Consider the following 26,259-nt stretch of genomic DNA (forward strand, 5'->3'; position numbering starts at 1 on the left):
TGAGCCTGCCAATCATTATCTTAAAAAGTCAAAACACTGACATCCCACATAAACTAGAAAATGCTATTTGTGCAAATTATATAATAACCAAAGGCACTGGGCATCCTACTGAACTAATAACAAATGCATTTGTACTGCATTATAATTCATTCTCAATTGCACATGATGTTAGGTTCGCTGCTGCTCCTAGGAAGAGAATCACCAGTGCCAATTTAAAGATGAATGAGAACAGATGTTAAAAAATATATTAACACATTACAGAAGACTTAAAGGGATCTAAATGTAAAATTATCTTCAACTTGCATCCATTATTAATTTTCTCCTATGTTTTTGTCTTCAATATAACACAGTAAAATATAAGAAACATTTTTCTCTATCACAAATTGAAAATAAATGCAGAATCAATGACTCTTTCATGATAAATGAAAAACAAATATTTTCTCAAATGAAAAGCAAATGTGATCTTTATAATTATATATACTAGAGGCCCGGTGCATGAAATTCATGCATGGGGGCGGGGTGGGGGGTGTTGTCCCTCAGCCCAGCCTGCACCCTCTCCAATCTGGGACATCCCTCTCACAATCCAGGACTGCTGGCTCCCAACTGCTCGCCTGCCTGCCTTCCTGATTGCCCCTAACTGCTTCTGCCTGCCAGCCTGATCTCCCCCCGCTAACCTCTCCCATGCCAGCCTGACTGATGTGTAACTGCTCCCCTGCCAGCTTGTTTGCCCCCAACTTCCGTCCTCAGGACTGATCACCTTCAACTGCCCTTCCCTGCAGGCCTGATCACCCACAACTGCTCTCCCTTGCAGGCCTGGTCCCTCCCAACTGCCCTTCCCTGCTGGCCATCTTGTGGTGGCCATCTTGTGTCCACATAGGGGCGGGGCCTTTGACCACATAGGGGCAGCTATATTGTGTGTTGGAAGAACGGTCAATCTGCATATTACTCTTTTATTAGATAGGATAGAGGCCTGGTGTACAGGTGGGGGGCCAGCTGGTTTGCCCAGAAGGGTGTCCCAGATCAGGGTGGGGGTTCCCTTGGGAAGTTGGGCGGCCTGAGAGGCCTGTGATGGTTTGCAGGCCAACCACGCCCCCTGGTGACCCAAGCAGAGGCCCTGGTATCTAGGATATATTTACTTTCTACAATTGAAACTTTGTAGCCTGGAGTGGAGGCTTAGGCCTGCTAGGGCAGGCGGAAAGCTTGGCTTCTCTTGTTGCCAGAGGAACCCAAGCCTCTGTAGCTGCAGCCATCTTGGTTGGGATTAATTTGCATATGTGTTGTGATTGGCTGGTAGGCATGGCTTGTGTAGCAAAGTGATGGTTAATTTGCGTATCGCTTTTATTAGTGATGGTTAATTTGCATATCACTCTTTTATATATTTCTAGTATTTCATATTAGCACTTCCAACTTATATTATCTATGCTATCTTCAGAACTCAGACTTTAAGGACACGGGGAATCATGGGACAGGTCAGAGTTCATTTAGCTGGCAGTAAAGCCAATACAATACCTCATGTGTCCTGTACCCACTGGCACACAGACTGTAGCTTGGTGAATTCAGGTAAGGGTCAAGTTTACTTAGCAAGGCATGCAAACATTTTCATTACCCAGCCAAATCTCCTCTTCACAATTTGTGAATATTCTCTCTCATGTTATGTTCCCGTACCTGCAGTGCCTCCTACTGGAATATTCCCCCTCACTTATTCTCCGACAGGGAAACTTCTTTGGCTACTGCAGCAAAATGGACCCAACAGTCAGCTGAACTACCTGGACATCCAGGTGCTCCGCTTTCTTGCTGCGTCTGAGCACTGAGCTTCGCACAGGCCACTGCAGGGTAATTCTTTTTCGATCTGTATACTTTCTTGTAAATAGCAAATATCTGATTTGCATCCAGTACTAAAACATAACTGAACGAAAAATAAAAATAATTTTTTTACTGGGAAAACAAAGAATTATATAAATTCTTCTTGGTTCACATATATGTATTAAAATGCCATAATATTTCTTATACTTTTTATATAGTTCTTTTTCATGGACTACTTAGGATTATTCTTTTTTCTTCACTAAATAAGAAACAAATAAGAGAAAATAAAACACTACAATTAGGGAGAAAAGCATTTATAGTAAATATAAGTATATAACCTATGACATCAAACAACTCCATCTGTTCTTTCTTAGGTTTTTTCCAACAAACTTTTGCCATTGCATCTAATCATCTGGCTTACTAACTTAGGAGGAAAAAAACCAAAGGCAGAAATGGTCTCTACAGATTTTTTCCCAAAAGGGAAAATATACACACATAAATTGCAAGAAAAAAAATATAGTGTTAAAAAATTAGCAGACTACCAAATAAAAGTAAAATCACAAATTATTACATAATGACTTCTTTAACTTTTACTGATAATTTTAGTGAGTCTACCATTTTAAAAGAAATGTTCTTTTTCATAAATATCTATGAAATAAAGCAATAAATAATTACTGGTAACATAAAGAGAACAGGGACTTCTAATTCTTTTAGGTATTCCTGCTAAACTCTATATGGAAGACTTCACACTGCTTATGAAATTTCTTTGCATCCTAAACTCAGCTTCATGTCAATGAGCCATGAAATGAAACCTTGGAGAATTCCTGCATATAATAGAGCTTTCATTTCTTTTGTGAAGTACTCCTGGTGTGTTTAATAGACTAGCTTCTTTGAATAAAGTATGCTGCTAGAATGCTACATCAAGAACTGAAACAGGGCAGAAAAAATGTGTGTGTGTGTGTGTGTGTGTGTGTGTGTATTATATATATATATTTATATATATATATATATATATTTATATATATATATATATATATATATTTATATATATATATATATATATATATTTATTCAGAGTTTAAAAGTGACCTGCAACAAATATTTTTTTCTTACCATTGTACTTGAACACAAAGCTATTTTACTTCATAAACATACACTTAAGAGACAAAGTAAGAGTAAATATGGCCTTGCCCACATTTTTAGATATCGAGACGTTCTTATAAACATGTTTGCAAATATTTCATTTTCTCACTTAAAGCCCTCCTGATATGCAGAAAGGATTAATATCTTATCATATTAATGTTGGAACACAGAAAACTGTAGTTATTGATGAAAATCACAAAATTTGAGAAAGTTTACTAAAATGTAGGTATTTCCAAGTTCAATCTAAGAGGCAAAGTACAACACACATAAAAATACTCATCTTAGTCATTTCTTAAGTTTGAAGTCATAAAAGATAGGGGTAATTAAATAAATGCAAACTAGAAACAAAGGACAGATATGCACAATTCCATGTATGCGCCAAGGATGTGTGGTCACGTGGGGGAGGAATAAGAAGGTTGAGAACTGGTACGAGGAAGAGGGTCAGTGCTGATCAGTGAGCTTTAGGAAGACACAAATAGGAAATGGAGTCGTCATCTCTCTCCTCCAGCTTCATTTCCAAAACCGAAACGTCACACGACTCACACAAACCTCAGTTGTTTGCCTAAAGGTAACTCCCCACTCATAGAATTGTCTTAAATTTAGTACTTGAACTTCCTTCCTCCGTATGCTGCTATCTTCTTGACCCTTCTGCCTCCAAACTCCAAGCAGGGCAGAATTACCAGATTCAAAACAACAGGTCTGTTATGTGCCAGAAAGAGATTTCTAACAGTCCTACATCTCCATTTTTTCTGACTGATCATAATATTTAAGGGGACCAGTACTAAAATAATGTTTTTCATCTTGCTTTTTACATTATTGGATGCTCCTCCGCCTACCATTAAGATCCTATGGGAAAAACCATATAAGTTTTACAAATAACTCCTAGCCAGAGATAACCGAGGCAGAGCAAAAGCTCTACTTTAACATCCATTACTCAGTAAAAATAGAAAATTAGATTCTGTTAATGATTCAGAATAAAAGCCAAAATTATAATGGAAAACAATTAGCATAGAAATCAGAAAATTACACATAGAAAATTTAAAATATAATGCCTTTTATAAGTCTCGGTACTTATTAGCAGAAGAGAATTAATTTGACAGCACGTGGTTTTGTCTTTTTCAATCATCAGTACTTTAAAGGATACTCAGTACCAGAATAATGTGGGATTCGGCCACGAACTGGGCCTGGCTGCTTCCATGGATGTAGCTCTAAAAAACAAGACAAAGAAGCAATGTTACAATCTGTGGAATTAGGGATTTTTTTGTATGTTGTAGTTTTATATCATGACAATAATGGAAAAATCTGTTAACTAAGCTCTATTTGGAGTTGTTGTTTTTTTTTTTTTTACTGGAATTATTATTTAATAACTAGAAATAATAGATGGAAGTGTTGGTGGCTGATATTACTGTAAACGACAGGCAACAACTTAATATCAATGTGAACTTATATCTTGCTCAAAGGTTTACCACATACATACACACAATGTATAATAATAGCAAAAGTTGTAAATTAGAGCAAGTTAACCTTACTAAGTTTACTGAGTCCATTAAAATAAGTCAATAATAATCTATCAAATAGTCACTCTTCTCCACATTATCAAAATAACAAGGTAGCTTTATAAGTGCATTCGTTTCATTAGAACATTTTTAATTGATTTTTAAAATATTAAAATTATTCTAGCTCATTAAGAAATGTGTAGTTTTCCATACTTAATAAGAACCGTATTAATTGATATCAGTAGATTACAGAAAATCTGACAAAAATCATCTAGGATATTTTGCTTCTAAAAATTCTGACTTCTACATTATTTCAGCTGTTAATTTCTCATGAAAATTGGTTGCTTGGCAGTTGTTTTAAATAAAAATACTTGTCTAAGTTTTCTGTTCATAAAAAAAAATTCGAGAGAAAAAACATGATATAAAATTTAATATCCTCAATTTTACATCACATATGAAGAGTAATTGTATTATTTGAGAAGAACCACTTTAGTCCTGTCAAAATTTTCCTTTGTTTTTATTTTGACAATCATATGGATGAAGCATTATGCTTCACTGGAAAGAGTATTTCTGGAAGTATGGAACAGAGTGCGGAATCTCAGAGGGAGGGCGGGGAAAAATGAGTGGGTGGGAGGTGATCGACCAAAGGCCGTGTCTGTGTACGACCGGTAGTATATGCATAACCCATGGACAGGCTGAAGGCTGGGGCTAGCTACAGAGGGGATCAAAGCGGGGAAAAGGGAGACATGTGTAATACTTTCAACAATAAAGAATTATTTAAAGAAGAAAAAGAAAAAAGTGAATAAAGCAGACTATTTTAGGCTAAAAAAAAGAAATTATTCCTTCTTGGCCTTAGCCCAAAACACATCACCAAATGTCTCAGATATTCAATAGCTCCTCATTTATAGAATTAGGAACAAAATTAGATGATTCCTACTATCTCTTTGAAGTATATAAAGTCTTTTTTTTTTTTTTTTAATTCTGTATTGGTATTTTCATGTAAAGGCTGTTCTTTATACTCTGATCTAAACTATACTTGCTTCCATCTCAAATTTCTCAATAATTTCATAGTGCAACTGCCTCATCCAAAGGGATATTTAGATGTAGAAGCACAGCTTCAAGCAAACTGGCTAAAAGATAATCGTTTCTTGGCCATTCACATTATAATTTCTGAGGAATCCTATCATATATGTTTTCTTCTGACTCTATATAGGATATTTGTATTTAAGTGATGCATGCAGTTTGAAGTAATATGTAAAGCAATGAAATCCCTTTACAGCTTGAGCATGATGTTTATTGATATTCTTTCTCCCTCTGATTTTTACTAATTCAGATAAGGGGGATATTAGTAAAATGGTAATTTAATCCTAAATATATACATATTTAACCACATATCTTATAACCACAGTGCATTTGCAGATCAGATGACTTGTCAAAAAGAAAATGTGCATGTCTTTTGATATTGGATGCATATCTATTTTTCCATGGAGACAAATGGTTTGATAAACCCATTAATATAAATGTTCTTTACTTATTCTGTCCAATGAACACTTCATAGAGCATACAGATCAAAATCAAATAAAATAGTGACTAATAAATAGTACTTTATCAGAAAGTTCATTACCACAACTTACTTAAAAGCCAGTTTTATACAGAAGAAATATTAGATGACTTGAAGTTTGCAGAGTTAACATAAATAATATATATGAAAAATACACTTAATTTCAAGTGACCTCTTGAAAATAAATTAGTATATATATATATATATATTTTACTACAATGGTCCCAACAACTTTTATATAACAGTATCAGAAAAGGAAATGGAAATTAACCAAAATATAGTACATGTCAGAAGATAAAAGAAACCTCATTCCTTTTATTCCTCAATTCTTGGGAGGTAAAATGGTCATTACGTTCTGCTTTTTCAATATTGAGTGTGTGGGCAGTGAGTCATCGGTGAGGAGTCCTTTATGCCCTGGATGTTCTAAAACAGGAATGGCCAGCGCCGCCCCCTGGGCTGTGACTGCGAAGGCGGTCGCCCTGGTGAAGAGCACACTGAGCTTGAAAGGCAGGAGCCCTGGTTTCAAGTGCGGATGCTAAGCATTCAGTTTGAGAAACCAGTTGCTAATCTTGGTCTGTTCAATCATCGGAGCCTGAGTCTCCTAATGTGTGAAATAAAAACTGAGATCGATTTTACCAAGAAATCAGGGTCGTATAGCGGTTTATAAAATGGATTTTAATCAAAATGTCTGCCTATCCTGGATCTGCCACAAGTATGATCTGGAACAAGATTACTCTAAGCCTCCAACTGTTCAACCAAATAATGGAATAAACAAAACTTGAAAAGTGACTTAGATAATACAAGTAAAAAACTTTGTATCAGGCTAAAAACCCAAAAACAGTCAGTCAGTGTTATCTATTAGTCACTTGACTCACAGACAAGCATAATGTCCTCTGGTTTATGACTCTTGTTAATCAAGAATAGCAGATATGCCTGGGTTAAAGTCTCCTGCTATGAATAACTGTTTTTAACCTTCTTATTCAAGTGTCTTACATAGTAAGCTAATATTAACATGATCATCTGTGGAGCAAAAGCAAGGTATAAACAACCAATCCATTAGATAAACCTTAATAAATACTTAGTTAAATGGGCTTTCAAGTAAAATCAAACAGTACCAGAAACAGAGTACATACAAAATGCTGTACAGTGACACATACATTAGTATATAAGACAGGAAATTGCACTTTTGAAGACAATGATATATAGGACTCAAATTAGTTACTATTTCTTCCTTTTTCACTGATAAAATATATATTGGCATCTATTTGCTTTGGTATACGTTTCTTAAATAAAAAGTGTGCTTAAGCCAATTCTAGGGAGATGTAAGTTATCTTGATAATTTTAAAAGCTGTAAAGTATTTTAAAATTATTGCTGACACCAAGAAAATGGCAAATGGATAAAACAAAGAGTAGATATTGAGGGTGTTAAGTAAATGACAATTTGTCTAAGTCCAAGATCAAATCCACAAATGTAGATTTTTAGGTCCTTTTTTCATTTTAAAATACATGATTACAAAATGAACCAAGAACTGGTCAATATACATTTTCTTTCCATTTTCTTTCCTCTGTTCTTACATAAATCATGAAAAATTACCTGTGTAAACTCTTTTAGCCTTTTCAGCCTTTATTTTTTCCCCTGCCTTCCAGTACAAGGACAACAAACACTTGACATTTAAGAAAGTCTTTTAAGTATAATCTCTCAACTACCTAGTAATAGTGGGAAAAAGGAAACATGATAATTTAGTATAAACATAACAATACAGAATGCAAATCTTGTCTTTGACAGCACTTCCTAAGGAGACAAAAGGGTTGCCCCCTGCTTTTAAATAAATTTATGTCTTTAATCTTGGCTGTTTTAAGATTTGCCAGCAGAAAAGCCACTAGTTTCTTCAAAGCCTATGTAAAATGAGGGGTCCACTTTTTAAAAATTATTATTACTTTATCATCATTGAGTAGCCCTCATAATATATTTCCCTTAGAAACTTATTTTCATCACTAGCCAGTTGTCACATTTAAGGAAAAATGAATTCCTTCAATTCCTCAGGACCTTAGCCTCCAGATTTCTAAACAAACAGCACTAGATTTAGAATACAACTTTGCAGCATTATAGGAAAAGTAACCTGTCTACAGGTAGGCTTGTATGTTCACCACTGCATTGTGGTGAATCTAAATGTTAATGAACATAGACACCTCAGTAGGTAAAGAGAAGCAGGAAAGCAAGGTTAAATGTGTACAGTCAATATCTTCCCATCATGTACACGCAGGCTATTATTACACATTTTTGTGCGTGACAGAACCTACCATGTCATTCTAACTGAATAAGATGGTATTTCAAAATATGAAAGTCAGTAGGAAAGGAATAACGACACCCTAGTTCCGAGTCTGCTTCGTGTACTACAGTACCCAGAACACTAAAATAAAATAATCCCCATTCTCTCCTTTTCAGTTTCTTCCTGGGAATATTACTGTCCAGGAAAGGATTTGTTTGAATTGTGTCTTTAATAAGGACCCAATTGATTGGTACCATCTTGAGCAGGATTGAAGCATCATGTAGTGGGAAGATTCTAGATGCCTTTCAGTGTTTCTATTAGTTTTAACATTATGTAAGATAGCATATCTCAACAGTTCAAACGAATCCTTTCCTGAGCAATGTATCCCACACATGGGTGAGATCATGTGATATTTAACATTCTCTGACTGCTTATTTTGTTTAGCATAATACTCTCCAGATCCCGCCATGTTGTCTCAAAAGGTAGTTCTTTTTTGAGAGAGAAGAGGACACAAAAATAGCACTGTGATAGCTTTTTAAACAACATAAACTGATTAACAAAGATAGATCCAGAGACAAAGAAACATGGAACAGACCATCCAATCTCAGAGGGAAGCTGATGGGGTGATGGTAAGAGATCAACCAAAGGGGGGGGTGTGTCAATGGAGGAAAAAGGAGATGTATGTAATACTTTAAACAATAATAAAACAAAGAAACAAAAACTAGAATAAAAACATATCAGAGCCCAAAGAATCAAAGCTGAATTAGATTTAAGCCAAAAACTAAAGTAGTATGGATTATAACTTCAAGTATGAAATATATATATATTTCATATATATGTGTGTATATATGTACACACATATATATGTATACACACACACACACACACATATTATATATATTAAAAATAAATAAATAAATAAAACAACAGCAGCAACCAAACAGTGTAGAAAAGGCAGGCAGGTAGGCTTCTGTTGAGCTGAGGCAAAAGGAGGTATCCTGGGTCACAATGCTCCTGAACAAAACAAGCCAAAACACGAGGTATTTGTCACTCTGACATTCTAATAAAAGATCCTCTGTTTCTGGTTGCTAGTCATACATCTCCAGCCCTTTCCTTGCGGGTCTTTTCATTCATCAGCCTGCATCAACGCCTCAGTCAGCACTAGTGCTGCTAGGCTCCCACACCAGTGGCAGCTGTGACAGAGACCAGACAATAGCTGGGCCAGGCCTGCTGGGGTTGCCTGAAAGAAGAGGTATAAACAGGTATTACCTACATCTACGTGTTTGATTTCCCCAGAGGCTATATGTAACTCATGCTTGAAATTCCTAAGAACTTAATTAAATATTTGGCTTGAACTAGAAAATGATTACAGTACACATGAAACAGGTCTTGTGAAAACACTGATAAATTGGATTGCTGGCCACGCAGGTTTTTTGTCTGTCAGCTGTCAGCAATAAGACATTGAAATGTGGAGTGAGGTGCCCTTACTACCCCAGCCAGACGCTTCCATTTTACTTATCCCACTGGAGCCTTAAGGCTGACCACTCAACAATGGGCTGTTTGTTTTAAAAACCACACAACAGGTTCCTAGACTCCATCTATGCAGATTCTCATACAATAGGTTAGTGGTAGGACCAGAAATTTACTCGGTTCAGAGCCAAAAGCCATTTCTACCTTCCTACATTTTACAAGAGGCTGTATGGGGAGAGGAATGTGTATTTCTGTAAAAACTGTCAGAAAGGCTACAGATTCAGAGAATAATATCTTAGGAGTAAGAAGTGTTTTTAACAATAAAAGAATTGTTCCATATTCAGAGAAAGCATCTTACTAGTAAAACTTTTTTTTTTTTTTTAAACAACAATGCCTTCCTATTTCAAGTGTAAGTAGCTTAGAGCTCCATGGCCACAAGCCTGTGAAGAGGGCTGCCTTCAAATTGGGCTCAAACAACAGAAGAAAGAACAAGATGCTCATCAGCAGGTCCAACCGATAGCACCACAGCTTATGTTTACCAATTCCCATTTCAACCATCCCGTCTAGTACGGAGCGGTTCTGTAGATCCTACCAGACCCACGGTGAAGTCACAGAGGCAGATGCTGAGCCACTGGAAATGGGAGGACCGCAAGCTGGCAGCTCCTGCCCAGGGACATGGAGCAGTGGGCAGTGTTCGGACAGCTTGGCTCCAGCCTGGGTTGGGCATGCTTGGTCTTATTCAAGCCCTTCTCTGAAAAATGTTGTCAGTCCTGATAATAAAGGAGAGAAATCTCTCTCCTATGAGCTTTACCTGAATTACAGTGTCGGTAGTCCATGTATTTTAAGAAGGGGGGTAATAATAATAAAATAGACAACATCAAAAACCACCACAAAAACCTCCAATCAGTGCTAGGGACATCTTAAGCAGAATATGCTGAAATAGTTCAACACAGTTGTCCCTACCTACAAGGCCAGTGAGAACACAGAGTGCAGCTGGAACACTTGTAGGGGACAATAAAACAGCCTCAAGGCCCAGACACTAGTGATACAGTTAGCATTTGAAGAAGCACACTAGTCATACAGTTAGTATTTGTAATAGGCAAATGAGAGAGAGCTTCTCATACCAACCGTATACCTTGAAAATGCTAAGAATAAAAATAGGACAACATAATAAGATTTAAGTTTCTTCCAAGTCTACAGCAAACATTTAAAAAGTCCCATGCTTCACCTTCTAGGTAATTTAGTAATTAATATTTTGTTGACAACAGATTTCTAGACTTATGATCAATTTGTTTTATTCAGTAACAAAAGAAAACTTGAAACATGCTGTATAATTGCTCTCAACAGAATTTTCTTTTGTAACTAAAGTAATAGTATCAAAATGAAAAGCTGTTTGTTATATTCTACATTTTAACATCCAACTGAATAGGTTTTAATGTGAGATACTGAATATGTAAATCTATAATGCTTTAAAAGCTTTTCTAGCTGTCATATAAAAAGAATAATATAATTACACTGAGTTTTTTCCCCTCTTTTAATCTCCAGAAAGAAAAAAAACATCAAGAAAGATTAATATTTCCATGTCATTATTATAAATGTAAATCCAAAAATGCAAGAACAATGACAACAACAAAAAAACTAATTCAGCTTAAAAGTTACATCATTCTGTTACAAATAAAATCACTCATTTCATATCACCCAATTTTTGCATCTATCATTTGTCTAGAAATGTATTAAGAACATAATTTCTCTGTGCCCTAATCCAGCTTTGCCAATATTTGAATTATTTTCCCTGGAAAGCCATTTATCTCTGTAATTTTTGTGCCTGGTACAGACAGTTTTTGTTATTTATAGGACTATTAGGTGATAAAAAGATGTTATCAGGCAAACTCAATGAAATGCATTGACAAAAATAAACAAGAACCACTCTGTTTTCTTTCGAAGCTCAGTCTCTTAACATTTTTTTTCCTGTTTTTGCTGTATCTACATTCAGTCTCTTAACATTTTTTTTCTGTTTTTGCTGTATTTACTGAGAATTGGCCATGTGGAAGTCCACATGGCCAATTCTCAGTAAACGCTCTGGTAATTCTGTATATGTAAGCATATTCACATAGATGACACATACCCTGGGTGTCTAGGCCATTACTTCTTGATAATAAACTTTTTATCATATGCTGGGTCATCTTCTGATCATTATTTGTACTCTGTACTTATTCAAATCACTGACTCACTGATTGCAAGTTGAGCATAATACTGCTGAGTCTGAGTCCCATTGCACCACACTGGACTGTCTGCTACGACTGTGTCCAGTCCAGTTCTTCAGACAGCTTTAGTTTACATCCTTAACACTTCTCTCCCACTGTGCTAAAAATGACCCTTTCTCTGAAGTTCGCCTAATGCCACTGCTTTGCAAGCCCAGAATCGAGCACTTCCCCACCTGTCCAGGACCACTGCACACTGAAGAGCAGTGCGGAAAATCACTGCCTGAGTCTCTGACATCGGCTGTGAAATGTAGTGCCATGGTACGATAAATGAAGCCTGTCCCGGAAATAAAAATGACCCTGATCAGGATTCAGACATTAGACCCATACAGCACAGCTGACAGTGCCATGGCTTTGCAGGCCTTGAGAATGGGTTTAACTAATGATGGATGTTACTGGCTGAACCTGCTAATCTTCCAAATATGACATTAAGTTCTTGGGATAATTTTCTGTTTCTGCTTACTATTCCAAGGCTACAAATGAACAGCATTCATCATTATATTTCATCAGTATACCACCCATGTGAATCCAGGTATATGAGAACTACAATATTTTACATGTAATAGCCTGATACACAACTTCTGGTTTTACTGTAACAGTTTTATAACCCAAACACAGCAGTCATCTTCAACAAAAGCACTGCACTCTAATGGCCGAGGACTCTGGCTCCAAGCCAGGCCTCTAGGGTTGAATTCTGTGTGGAAGTGGGCATATCACTTAACCAATCTACGGTTCAGTTTCCTCATCTGTGAGATCAGGCTGTTATAATAATACAAAGCTTTTGGAAAGGCATGTCATGAAATAAGCCTTCAGTAAGTGTTAGCTCTAAAGGTGTTCTTATACTTATTTATTCCACAAATATTTATTCAACACCTAATGTGAGAGGTTACCTTTTTAGTCCCTTGAAATAAAATAGTGAACAGAGCAAGTATCTCTGGCTTACGTGTGTGTGTGTGTGTGTGTGTGTGTGTGTGTGTGTGTGTGTTGAGATGAGGGCAGGGAGCAGGGGGGTAGAGAGACAAAAACAAAATAAATAATGAATATATAATATATGTACATATAAATAATGTAAAATAAAGTGTACACTAAGGACATTAGGTAGACACACTGATTTTGTGGAAGTACAAACAAGGCAGTGGGAATAAGGACCAACACAAAGTCCTTAAGGTAGAAATGTGTTCAAGGAACAGTAAGGCCAATGTGTTGGTGAGGACTTACACTTCACTGAGTCACCTGAGAAACCATAATAGGAAAGTTTTGGGCAGAAGAGTAGCATGATCTATGTTGAGAATAGATTATGGTGGAGCAAGGATAGAAGCAAAAAGTGGTTACTTCAATAATCCAGACAGATGGTGTTGGTAAATTATGTTAATGGCAGGTGCCAAGAAGTTACTGAATCCTGGATATATTGTGAAGGAAGAACAGTGTTTTTTGTTTTCTATGTGTTTTATACAAAAGGAGAGTAACTTTATAGGTAACAGAATGTGTAGTAAAAATTTAGTTAAGGTTCAAATTGTAAATATATATTGCAGTATTTATACTACTACAAATCTAGAACATTTACTAGTACATGCAATTGGGGATACATGAGTTTAAATAAAATCTGTATAATCAGTTACATTTAGGTTTATTAAAGAGGTCATCATAATGGTAGCATATACTTTAATTATAAAGAAAATATCTTACATCATTTGTTTGTGAAAGTTCTATTTTCTCTTTACATTTTCTCCTATAGTCAACAGCTCTTCTGTAGCAAAGACCTATTCCCAAGCAGGGGTAGGTTTTCGCATCTTTTGAGGTAACTACTAGCACATTTCTACTGAAATATCGCACACGAGTGGCATTAATACTATAAAATCAAATCATTTTAAATGTCAATAATCTCTGTAACAACTAACTTATCTTTGCCAGCTTCCATGCTTCTGCTTGTCACTAACACAGCCATTCTTCGAATGATCCGAGTTTCCACTTGGATATCCCTGCCTATTCTAGCTAAATCTCCTCAAAGCTCTCATCAGTCTGCTGCTCACAAACCTTTAAAAATTTAAAATTGCCTCTAGGCCAGTCAAATCCCTTGGCACTGTAAGTCAAATGCCTTTGAATCAATCAGTCAGACCACCAATATATAAATCCAACAAATACCTATTTGGTACTTAAGAATAAGAGATTCTGCGCTCCACACAATGAGAAAAACAATATAAAACATGGTGTTTCTGCTCAATAGGAAACAGCATACGTGCATGGAAAGCTATCTGATCACCAAGGCCAAGTGCAAGGAGGCCGCTATGGTGAATGCTCCAGAGGTAGCAGACCAAGATTGGAGTCTGTGCTGGAGTTGCCTCCTTTGTAAATAGGAATATCACTATCCTTCTTATTGTGAAGTGCTATAGAATTAAACAGTATAATTAATAGGTACTAAATTGCATGATATTTAGTAAAAACTATAATATTGGCTATGAATTTAGCTATGTGTTCTAGGGAAATATAAAAGATGAAATTACTGTAGGCTAAAATAGAAGAGACTCCAAAGATGGTTAACTGTAAACAGGATACTTCAATGTGGATTTTGTAGTGCCCTGCTGTTGTACTTGAGCCTTGATTGTTTTGGGCTTGTCAGTGGGTGGAACTGACCTCAGGCTGACTGGCTGTGAGGGCTGGGTGTGTCTATAGTGGAAACGCTGTTATGTGGGGGCTAACCCCACTGGAGTTAAGGCTTTTATGACAGGTGAGTTCACCCTTTGAGTGTATTATTTGTGGAGTTGGGTGAATGGTGGGTGCTCTGATGTGGTCTGGAGCCACCACCAACTGTGTTGGTTCTGGAGACTTTTGGGAGGGGTTCCAGTGCAGGCTGTCAACTGTGCCCAGCTAGGGCCACCTACTGGGAACTACAAAGTGAGGCGCTGTTGGCTGCCACTTGTGCTGGCCTTGGAGGTACTTAGGAGAGACTATGCTCCCACTTGATACCCTTAGTGCAAACATGTCAAACTCTCGGCCACAAGGCGGTATGCCTACATAAATAAGGTATGTGGCCCACCGGCTGTGCTGTGAGTTTGACCTGCTTGCTTTGGTGGGACCCACATTGTTAATAGAGGCCAACTGCTTCTTGAGCCATGTTTGTGATTGCTTATTTGAAGTTATGTTTCAGCTAGCAGTGGTCACAGCTTAGGTCAGAGGGCCATCTAATAGGAATCACAATACAAACTGAGACTGGTTGTATCTTGTGCTGGGCTTAGGGCCACTTAACAAGATGCACAGGGTCCACTGAAGCCAACCCCTGACAGTCTGAGGTTTGTGGACCTATCAGGTATTGTGGAAAAGTCCACAGTGTGAGCTGAGGCAGGCCCGCTGGTTGGGTGGAGTGGATTCTCAGGGAATCACCAGGGTTGGGTGAACACTAGGCTAATGGAGAGCTCAGATTTGATGCCTACCTGCACCTGAGGGCTGGGTGAGATAAGGGCTCAAGAAAAAAGCAATGGTGCTTATCTCAGAGAGAGCCTTCTCAACCCCTGCTCCTCCAGCTTTCACCCCGAAGCCAGTAAATTTAGTTCCTTCCTGTACCTCCCTGGTGATCTGCAAGATGCTGCTCTTCCCTGGAGCCCAGAATGAGTGAGTATGTGAATGAGTCTGGCTTGGCCCTTCAAGAGAAATGCTTGGGAATGCAGTAGTTCTTGTCTCACTCAGATGCAATCTCTGCTGGTTTTCACAGCCTGCAGTCATGGGGATTCTTCTTACCCACTACTGATTGGGGATGGAGAGCTGGAGATGGGGTTAGGGCTCCTGGCTCCACAGGTGGGACCCCCCCACTGCCCAGATCTCTCTCCAGATTCTTCATTGCCACACGTGGGTGAGGGGCCAGCCTGTTCCCATCTCTGCCTCTCCTACCAGTCTTCTGACTGTTTTTATATTCCTGGTTTATAAGGCTTCTCTTCAGCTAGACTCCATGATGGTTGTTCCATAAATTGGTTGAAATTCCATGTGGTCGTGGGAGGAGGCAAGCACAGCATTTACTCACTCCACTATCTTGACTAGAAGACTACATAATTATTATTTGATTATCAAGTAATGAAATATTTATCTTTGTATTAGTATTTATCTTGCATTACAGACCACATTTCATTATAAGTTGGCTATATTATAAAAACACTGATAATAGTGTTATGTTTTCTCCACTCTTGCAAATATAATTTTAGGATAAATGTTTCTTCTATTGACATTTGAAATGTTTTTTAAGTATTCACATTATGACTTTGACATCTGTTTGATAAGTGCAAAATCACAAGAAAAGTTTGAACTGAAGGGCACTTTCTTAATTAGCTTAAAAATTACTATTTTAATATCTAATTGAATAACTTTGTCAGATTATATATTATAGAAAATCTTTGTTCTATTTCCTGGGAAAGCACTTCAAATAGAATGCTGTTAGGAGAGATACTATTTTCTGCTTTTCCGCTGCTTCCTACTGATAAAAATAAATACAAAGAGCCCTGGCCAGTGTGGCTCAGTGGGTGAACATTGTCCCATGCACCAGGAGTTGCTGATTCCCAGTCAAGGGTACATGCCCTGGTTGTGGGCTTGATCCTGGGTAGGTGACAGGCAGGATGCTGCCAATCTATGCTGTGCTCTCACATCAATGTTACTCTCTCTAAAAAAGCAATAAACTCTTTTAAATAAATACAAAGAACAGTTCTACTATGCTCTAAAATGAAAATATCTACTATGCTCTAAAATGAAAATCACCAGATATCTTATCTAATAATAGAGAAATACATAAATTGACCATACACCCACTACACTGACAGCCAATCAGAATGAGTATGCAAATTAACCCAACAAATATAGTGGTTAATTTGCATACATACCTGGGTCCCAGGTGACTGCCAGCCAGCCATTGGGAGGGGTGGGGGGCTCCTTCCCAATCCTAAACCCTGGGGTGGAGGCTTTAGGCTTGGGCAGGGGCCCAGCCTGTGACTGGAGGTGCTGGGGTCCCCCTTCCCAAGCCTGAAGCCTGAGGTGGAGGCTTCAGGCTTGGGCAGGGGCCGAGCCTGGGATCAGAGGGAAGGGGAAAAAATCAATGGAAACATATCCTCAGGTGAGGATAAAAAGAAAAATAAAGAAATGTCATATCCTATGAAAGACACATCTTGAAAATGCTTAAAGAAAGTTGTCATTTTTTCATGGTGAAGGGACTGGAGTCCATGCTAGTGAAAATACCTTGGTGACTGCAGTGACTGGCAGTGGCTGCAGCAGCAGGGTGATGAGGCTGGCACCTTTCCTTGATCAGCCTGGTCGCCTCCTGCAAAGGGAGGCCAGACTGGGGCTTAGGTCCGCTCCCAATGGGAATCGGGCCTAAGCCTTCAGTAGGGCATCCCATAGGGCTACCAGTATGTGAGAGGAGGCAGGCTGGGCTGAGGTACCCCTCCCCAGTGCACGGATTTTATGCACTGTGCCCCCAGTATATATCCTATCTAATCAAGAAAGAATATGCTAACTGACCCTCATGCCATCACAAAGATGGCGGCGCTCACATCCAATAAGGAGGGAATATACTGACTACCATGTCCTCAAAGATGGTGGCACCCACAGCCAATCAGGAGGGAACATACTAATTGACTGCCACACCCTCAAAGATGGCAGTGCCCACAGCCAATAGAGGGAATATGCTAATTGACTGCCATTCCCTCAAAGATGGCAGCGCCCAGCCCCCTCAGCCCCACTAAGGTGGCAGGCGCACGGCAAGACCAGGCCTACCCCCAGGCAGGCTTGGCCTTTCTGCGCACCTGACTCAAGAGTCCCCCAGTCCCTCAGCCCCCAGGGCTGGCCCGACGCACAGGCAAGACTCAGATGGCGGCTGCCCAGTCAACCCCCAAGGCAAAGGCAAGACTCGGATGGTGGATTCCCAACTGCCTAGGGCCAGCCTGAGGTGCAGTCAAGCCTTGGATGGTGGTTGCCCAGCCACCCAGGGCCGCCTGAGGCTCAGGTAACCAGGGCCGGGTGAAGCTTGCACTGCTGGCAGTGGCAGCAGCAGAGTTGTGATGGGGGCATTGCTTTCCCCTTATCGCTGAGTCACCTCCCACCCCTGAGGGCTCCTGGTCTGTTAGAGGGGGCAGGCTGGGCTGAGAGATCCCCCCTCCAGTGCATGAATTTTCATGCACCGGGCCTCTAGTATATATATATAAAGATAGCATAAATATATACCTTAATAGCCACTCATTTTTCAAAGGAGCACTATGCTAGATCAAAGCACTGGGACAATAAAATGTTCAGTGCCTGTTTCTAGATTACAATCTAGTTCAATTAAGTACAAAACAAAACTGTTTCTCTTAGACTCTGTTGAAATCTGAGAGAGATTCAACGAGGCACAATATTAGCATCTTAAAAACCTGTATTTAACTGGCATTTAAAAATCTGAATTTACAACATGTAAGAAAACAAGCAGTAGAAAACGGATGCCTTGAATTTGATCTCTGTTGAGAATCAGCACAGAGATTCAAGCTTGATAAGCAGGAAAGGGAATATGGAGTTTTACCTGATCATAAATAAGGCTTGGAGTGTGAGGCAGTAGATGATAGCATAAAAGTAATTCTGTGTCTAAGAAATGTGCTCACTGAACAGCCCCACCTCCATCCCCACAGGAGGGAGTACTTAGGAGATGCAGGAGGACCCTCTTCTCATCTATAACACAGTCACGCTCAGGGACAGAATGCAGTCTGCTGAGAAAGTTTTATCAGAACAAGCTGTCAATGTGTAAGCAAGAGTCATTTTACAAGTAGTTTGGTAGCTCTATCCTATTATAAAAACTAGTTACATAAAGATTTTATTCAATGTGTACGTTAATTAACGTATATGGCATATTGTTAGGTAATCAAATCCTATTTAACAAACATGTTCATCCGGATTTCTAAAAGTGAGGAATCAACAGGCAAGCATCTCAGCAGGTCTTCCTGGCCCAGGCTCTAAATTAAACAGTAACACGGTGGCCTCTGTGCGGCCTCCTGTGTGTAGCTGTTGAGGATTGTAGAGCCAACTGTCCCAACCCTCTCCCTGCCTAAGCGCTAACTGCCCAAGGACACAGACTTATTTAAGAAAATAGGAGATCCAAAGCTCTCTGTTATCTGAGCTTCTGCCGGCAATATTTTTCTAATCTTTTTTTGGAAACCACTAACTCTTTGAGGAGGGATTACTTCAGAAATACAGCTAGCTTTTCTGTGTTGCCTTGAAGTATGGTTTTTCCTTGTACAGACACATGATAAACACTTTCTTCCCCCATTCACTTCCAGACAATACAGCTATGAAGCAAAGAGCAGGTATTAATTTCTAAGTTACAACAGAATGACAATCCTTGGACAATACAGTTCCAAAAATTCTGCACATAATTCTGGTGGTTTTAATTCCCCTCTCTGGACCACAGTTATCTGTCATTTTCAAGTGTGTCTAGTAATGCTGAAACCTAATGAACCTCAGGTTTAACAGTCTGATGTAGGTACGGGAAAAGCTAAGAGAAAGTTAGCTTTGTTTCTGTTACTGAGCAATATAAATTACCTAGAAATAAAGGTTGTGCTTCTGCCCCTCCCTGTTCAGTAACATCTGGAGTGAGCATGCAAACTTGAGCACGTGCAGTTAGGCAGGGGGACGCTGACTCCATTGCCGAGCGGGATGGAGAACAGTGGCCAGACTGGGGGAGTTACAGATGTGCCTGTGACAGCAGGTGAAGGAACTGGAAATAGGTTTTCTAGAAAAGAGTCCAGAATGATAACCTCCAATGTTTGTGCAGCTGACCTGTGGATCTTAGAAGGCATCACTCTAGGAGACTGGGGAGAGGAGGGCGGGGCACAGGGGGGAGCGTATCACTAGCATTATGCATTTCAAAGGAACTGTTTTCAACTCAATACAAGAAACATCTTCCCAACAAATAAAGCTAAAACTAGCTGGCTCATGAGGAAAAAGTTATCTAAATTCTATAAAATAAAAGGCTAATATGCAAATTGGCCCCGAGAGTTTGACCAACCAAGATTGTATCCGTTCACTATGACATGCGCTGACCACTGGGTGGTGGCGCAGAACCAAGAAAGGCCCCCGCAGGCAACCAGCATCCTGGAAAAGGAAGGCCCTGAGAGGCCCTGATCACCGGCCAGGCTTAGAGACCCTACCCATGCACAAATTTTGTGCACCGGGCCTCCAATTGTTTAATAAGAGGCTCAACAACTATTACTTACTGTAGATGTTGTAAAAGGGTTTCTAACTCAACTAGAGGATTCTGGCTTTGATAACTTCTAGAGTCTCCTCAATTGAAGATCTATGAAAAGTCTCTAAAAAATAAATGCCAGGGTTCAAAAATGAGTCCCATCTAGGCCTGAAAATAGATCTCTTTATTTTCACTCCACACACAGTATTGATATAATGGTTCTTTCATTCTCATCCCATTGCTATTACCTCAGTTGAAGCCTTAATAACTTGAAATTCATCAACAACCTTTTAACTTATCTCTGAGAACTGAGACCATCTGTGTCAACATGACTTAATAGTTTCTTCAAAGAAATCTTCGCTTGGTAAAGATAAGATTGTAAAGCCAAAAAATAAAAATAAAATAACCTCACTGCTTGCTTCCGGAAATTCTTACAGATCAATTTATCAGAGACAGTCCACACACCTGTAACAAACAGCTTAAAGATTCTCGCCTCACCATGTCCAGAAAACCTAAGCTACTCTGATTATGTGTGTGTGTGTGTGTGTGTGTGTGTGTGTGTGTGTGTGTGTATGCCTGTACTGAAAAGCCCACCTTTAAACCATTTCAGTCTGGAGGCAAACTCTTTCCAGTGGAGCTCTCCCCCGGCAGGCAATATCCATAATGCGAAGGGAAAACACGGGCAAAATGAAGCCACCTTCCTTCTGTTTTTGTGCAATTACTCTCGGGTTTGGTTTTTCCCCACTGTGTTGCTAAATCTTCCTAAGTGGATGCGGTAGGTCTCCCAGAGCTGTTTCTATGTGTGGATAGCTAGCTATCCAATCGCTGAACTTCGTGGGGGCCAGGGTGGCTGCATGTTTTCATTTTTTGCAAGTGTAGCAATTTTAAAAGTCACATTAGTTATCTCAGATCATTCTACCCTTATTAATACCAGATTTTAATTACTGATAAGTGATAGCTGATTGACTGGTGTTTACTAGCGTTAATAAAATAGGAAGGAGAGAGAGAGAAAGAGAGGCATAAGATTTGAAAGTTTCTAGAATGAAGAAATGCTAGGAGAAAAATGCAAAGTATAAAACTTCCTGTAAAATGAGAATACCCTCAGTGATATCTTAATCAGTAATGAAGTCTAAATCACAACCTCATATTACAGGTAAAGGACTGCTACTTATATTTACAGTATATTTTAATAAACTGGATAGTTTAAAATATGTTGAAGATGATCCATGTTTTCAGAACTTAATATATTAACCAATAAGCAAATTGGAGAAAAATAATGCTTTCTAGTGATCAAAACCTAAAATATAAACAATACAAGAACATTGTGAAGACATTGCAACGAAAGGTATGGAAAACACTTCATTTTTCAGAAAAATGAGGAATGGTATAGTATCTGGCTGTATCAAATATTTTGATACTAAAATATACAGTCAGATATTATAATCACCTAACAGCACATATTACTTTGAGATGTGATATTTCTTCTTTACATCTAAGGCTTAAGAGAGTTTGTATCACCGTAGGGCTCCTGAAAGACAAGAGAGTGGTATTGCTCTGTCTATCCCACTCTTGCACATTCCAGGTGCTGTCAAGATCTTTAAAGCATGAACCATGGTTGGTCCCATGTAATTGAGCATATGAGAATAAGTTGTAAGTATTAGTGTGCATATTCAATTAAACTGACCCAGACAGATAGGTACTGTGGGTGTGATGTGACCTCATAGAACGGGCAAAGCATTCCTGAAGATTTCGTGTACATTTGGAACCTAAACCTGCAACCTTTTAAAGTCTTAATAAGTACATACATTGCAAATCAAGTTTCAAACACAATATATAGTTAGTGACAACTTATTTCATGTTTCCTTTATTATTAAAATGTTATTTTCATCCTTTCAGTGAAAGAAAACTATAATGTTACCTAACTTTCAGGACTTTTGACTGATTCCTGCAAAACCTGATGTACGACACAATAATTTTATTTCTTGGCAGAAATAAATGGTTGCTTTTTATAAGTATTGTAGTTGATTCTTTGGGAGATAATTACAGCTTTTTTGCATTACTAATAGCAGCTCTGCTAGTACATCTATTATATAAAATTAATTTTAAGAATGAGGCTTATTTTAGATATAAATTTCAACAGTTTTTTAAAACTATTTTTACACTCAGGGATAAAAGTGTAAGTTATAGTAGATGCATGTACTATTTAAAAATTGTTTCAGAACATTCCATGGTATATATTAACTCTGTATTTCAACACATAGTTTGGGGTAAATACAAATGAAGTATCTTCTGAATAAGTGCAAATCCTTTTAAATAGATTAAACTTTGGGCCTGGCCAGTGAAGCTCAGTGGTTAAGCGTCAACCCATAAACCAAGAGTCACAGGTTTGATTCCCAATCAGGGGACATGCCCAAGTTGTGGACTCAATACCCAATAGGGGGTCTGCAAGTGGCAGCCAATTGATGATGCTCTTCTCTCATCAATGTTTCTAGCTCCCTAACCCTTTCCCTTCCTCTCGTTCTAAAAATCAATGAAAATATATACAAAACAAAACAAAAATTTTTAGTACATGTACTTAAAAGTCTATATAGTCTTTTTTTATTTCATCTAAATTTTTATCCTAAGTTTTCTTTTTTCTTTTTCTTTATTGATTAAGGTATTATATATGTGTCCTTATCCAAGTCTATATAGTCTTATAAAGAAGCTATAATAATGAAGCTATAAAGCTGAGGAATATTCCGATTTTTATGGTCAAGATTTCATTTTATTAGTGATGATTATGCAAAAAGATGATGTAAAATTGAGAGGAATAAATAAGCAAATAATCACCACAGCCATTCAAAGAACTTCATGTTCACCCAAGGTCATAAAGAAACCATTTCACCAAAATAGTGACACTTTAACTAGGAAAAGAGGTTTTAAGTGTAGAGAAAGGAGGAATGTCATTTCAAGATCATTTATAATATTATAAGAGAAAATGTATTGTGTGTTCACTGTAAAACCAAATTAACAGAGAATAAAATAATCTGATTCATTATTTTACCTGCATACCACTCTAATATATGCTTTAGGCCATTAGCCAAAAGACCTCAAAAGTTAAAAATATTTGGGGCAAGGGAGAAAATAGAGGAGAGAGAAATAAAGAAAATGCGGATGTCAATAGACAGATATAGATCTGTTATTTTAAAATAGCATGATTTATGCAAAATAATGAGAAATTTCTCTAAGGCATATCTATCATTTCTTTCCTTTAGGGTTATTAATTACTCTGAAAATTTAGAAGTCATTTATAACTAAAGCATAATTTGGTCTACAACATGACAAAATTACACTGTGGGATTTTTTTAATAGAAGAAACAGTACATTTTCGTTCTGTTTTGATAAATATATGTGACATAAAGACATGTTTTGTTTCAGACTTTATGGGGTAAAAAACTTCCTTAAACATACAGAAACACTAAAACAGAAACATGTTTTTTTTAATGACATTTAATTTAATCTTTTTCTTTTTAATTAAATTTATTGGGGTAACAGACATCCTATATAATAAAAGGGTAATATGCAAATTGACCCTGAAGCAGAAGGCCTGGTCCCTACGACAGGCACTGACCACAGGGGGCAGAAGCTCCATGCAGAGGCTGCCCCCTGGTGGTCAGTGCGCTTCCACAGGGGGAGCACCGCTCACCCAGAAGGTGGCTCATAGCTGGCCAGCATAGCAGGGGTAGATGGAGCCTCTCCCGCCTCCGAGGCAGTGCTAAGGATGTCCGCCTACCGGCCGTTAGTTGGACATCCCCTGAAGGCTCTGGGCTGCCAGAGGAAGGGCTGGCAGGTGGACATCCCCCGAGGGGTCCCTGAGTGGACAGGGTGCAGGCTGGGCCAAGGGATCTGCTCCTTGTACGAATTTCATACACTGGGCCTCTAGTTTGGATATAACGTAATCTTTTAAGTTTTATACAAATTTTCTCAAAGCCCCTAATCTTTTAATATAAAGGTGATGCAAATAATATGACTACTAATGTCATAATTTTAATGCTAATTCCACCCAAGTTTATGAATATTGTATTTAAATAATAGATTATCATTGCAGACTTGAAATATAATACTTGAAAAAAGTGTATTGAACAAGAAATACTATGAGTCAGTAACTTATTTTAAAGTTGCAGCAAATATAACTTTAAAATGCTTTTTAAAAAACTAGACTGAATACGCTTATTATGAATTATGTTCATACAATTAAATGAATTTTGATAGGATGAGAATAATTTCCTTGGTTTTTAAGGACCACTGGGGTCTATGTAGTACATTACTCTTTCCAATGTACTAAATAATTTTCCAAAATTGAAAAAAGTTTGAACAACATGAACAAGTTAACAAGTAATTTATTCCTTTCTCTGCAGGAGAGTCAATTCTTCTCTTTGTTTTCCATTTTTTCCCCCTCCGGATTCTCAGAGTAAGTGTGACATATTAAACACATTCTCATTTTGTAGTTGTATAATCCCTCTGTGTATGTGCTTTCAAAATTTTAATTACAAAGTACAAACAAACCTTTGGAAGGAAAAACAATGTTTCCCCTGACATACTTAACATTTTTGAAATGTTGAAAATATAACTTAAATCCCTATTTGCAAAGAACATTTATTCATCTATTCAGCCATTATTTACTTAATGTATGTCCTGTGTGAAATGCTTTTTTAGGAAGTAGAATACAAATCCCATGGTCTATCCTAGGTAACAACAGTTGAAAGGAAGTATAGCAGCAGTTTGGGTTGGCTACAAAAATTGGTAATCAAGATCAGTCAGAGGTCAGAATCAAGAGCGCAGAGAGCTAACTATGAAGACGGAAGTCACACTAGGTGGACAGAAAGGCAAAGAGTCTTACCAAAGGTCAACTAGGCAGACAAAACTATGAAAATCAAAAGACTAAAAAGGCAAAAGAAGTAAAATGCAGAGTCATAACAACAAAGTGATCATGGTACTGAACAAAATTCTAAAACAGCCAAAACCGGTTTGGCTCAGTGGATAGAGTGTCGGCCTGCAGATTGAAAGGTCTCGGGTTCGATTCCGGTCGAGGGCATGTACATTGGTTGTGGGCACATCACTGATAGGGGGTGTGCAGAAGGCAGCTGGTCGATGTTACTCTCTTATCAATGTTTCTAACTCTCTATCCCTCTCCCTTCCTCTCTGTAAAAAAATCAATAAAATATATTTTTAAAAAATCTTAAACAATTCCAGCTTCTAGTACCAGCAATGCAGTAAGAAGCAAGGAAGGCTTTAATGACTGGGATGTGGGAAAATCCATATGCAATATCTGTGAGCTCCATGATACTGGAAAGCATAGTGTCTGGAATTCTTTCTAAATATATTTTTATTGATTTCAGAGAGGAAGGGAGAGAGAGAGAAACATCAATGATGAGAATCATTGATCAGCTGCCTCCTGCATGTCCCTAACTGGGGATTGATCCGTTACCTCCTGATTCATAGGTCTGATGCTGAACCACTGAACCACACTGGCCGGGCTAGTGCCTGGAATTTAATGAGCTCTCAACAAATATGGATTGTATAGAAAAATAATGAACAGCTGAAACCAGTTTGGCTCAGTGGACAGAGTGTCAGTCTGCGGACTGAAAGGTCCCGGGTTCGATTCCGGTCAAGGTCATGTACCTTGGTTGCAGGCACATCCCCAGTAGGAGGTGTGTAAGAGGCAGCTGATCAACGATTCTTTCTCATAGATGTTTTTAACTCTCTCTTTTCCTCTGTAAAAATCAATTTAAAAAAATAATGAACAAATTAAAGGGAAGAATATCAATTGTGAAATCTACCATAAGCTTTCTGCATATCTTTAGTATGTTAATATTGTGTTTCTAATTTTTTGTTTAAAAAATTTCTTCATATATTGACCTTCTCTTTTCTGATGGTATGGAAAGTAAACAAACGTAGTAAACATCCCTGTAAATATATTTATACAAAAATAATTATAGTTAGCTTGAATAAGCCTATATAACTTTCAACTTGTTACTAAAGTATGTCCCTCAAAGAGCAAGCTTTTGCAAATCCCTGAAGCATGAACATATAA

General features: G+C 38.1%; 1 protein-coding gene across 1 annotated transcript in view; it reads right to left on the reverse strand.

Moving 5' to 3' along the window:
• The window catches only part of TUSC3 (tumor suppressor candidate 3), a 98,267-nt gene that overhangs the window by 11,156 nt on the left and 60,852 nt on the right, over nucleotides 1-26,259 (reverse strand). Inside the window, exon 7 of the mRNA XM_084877021.1 lies at nucleotides 4,091-4,154. Coding sequence (XP_084733147.1) covers nucleotides 4,091-4,154 — 64 coding nt within the window. The remainder of the gene's footprint in view (nucleotides 1-4,090; nucleotides 4,155-26,259) is intronic.

Source organism: Pipistrellus hanaki (genome assembly GCF_964339955.1).
Source record: "Pipistrellus hanaki genome assembly, chromosome: 3".
Lineage (NCBI taxonomy): Eukaryota > Metazoa > Chordata > Mammalia > Chiroptera > Vespertilionidae > Pipistrellus > Pipistrellus hanaki.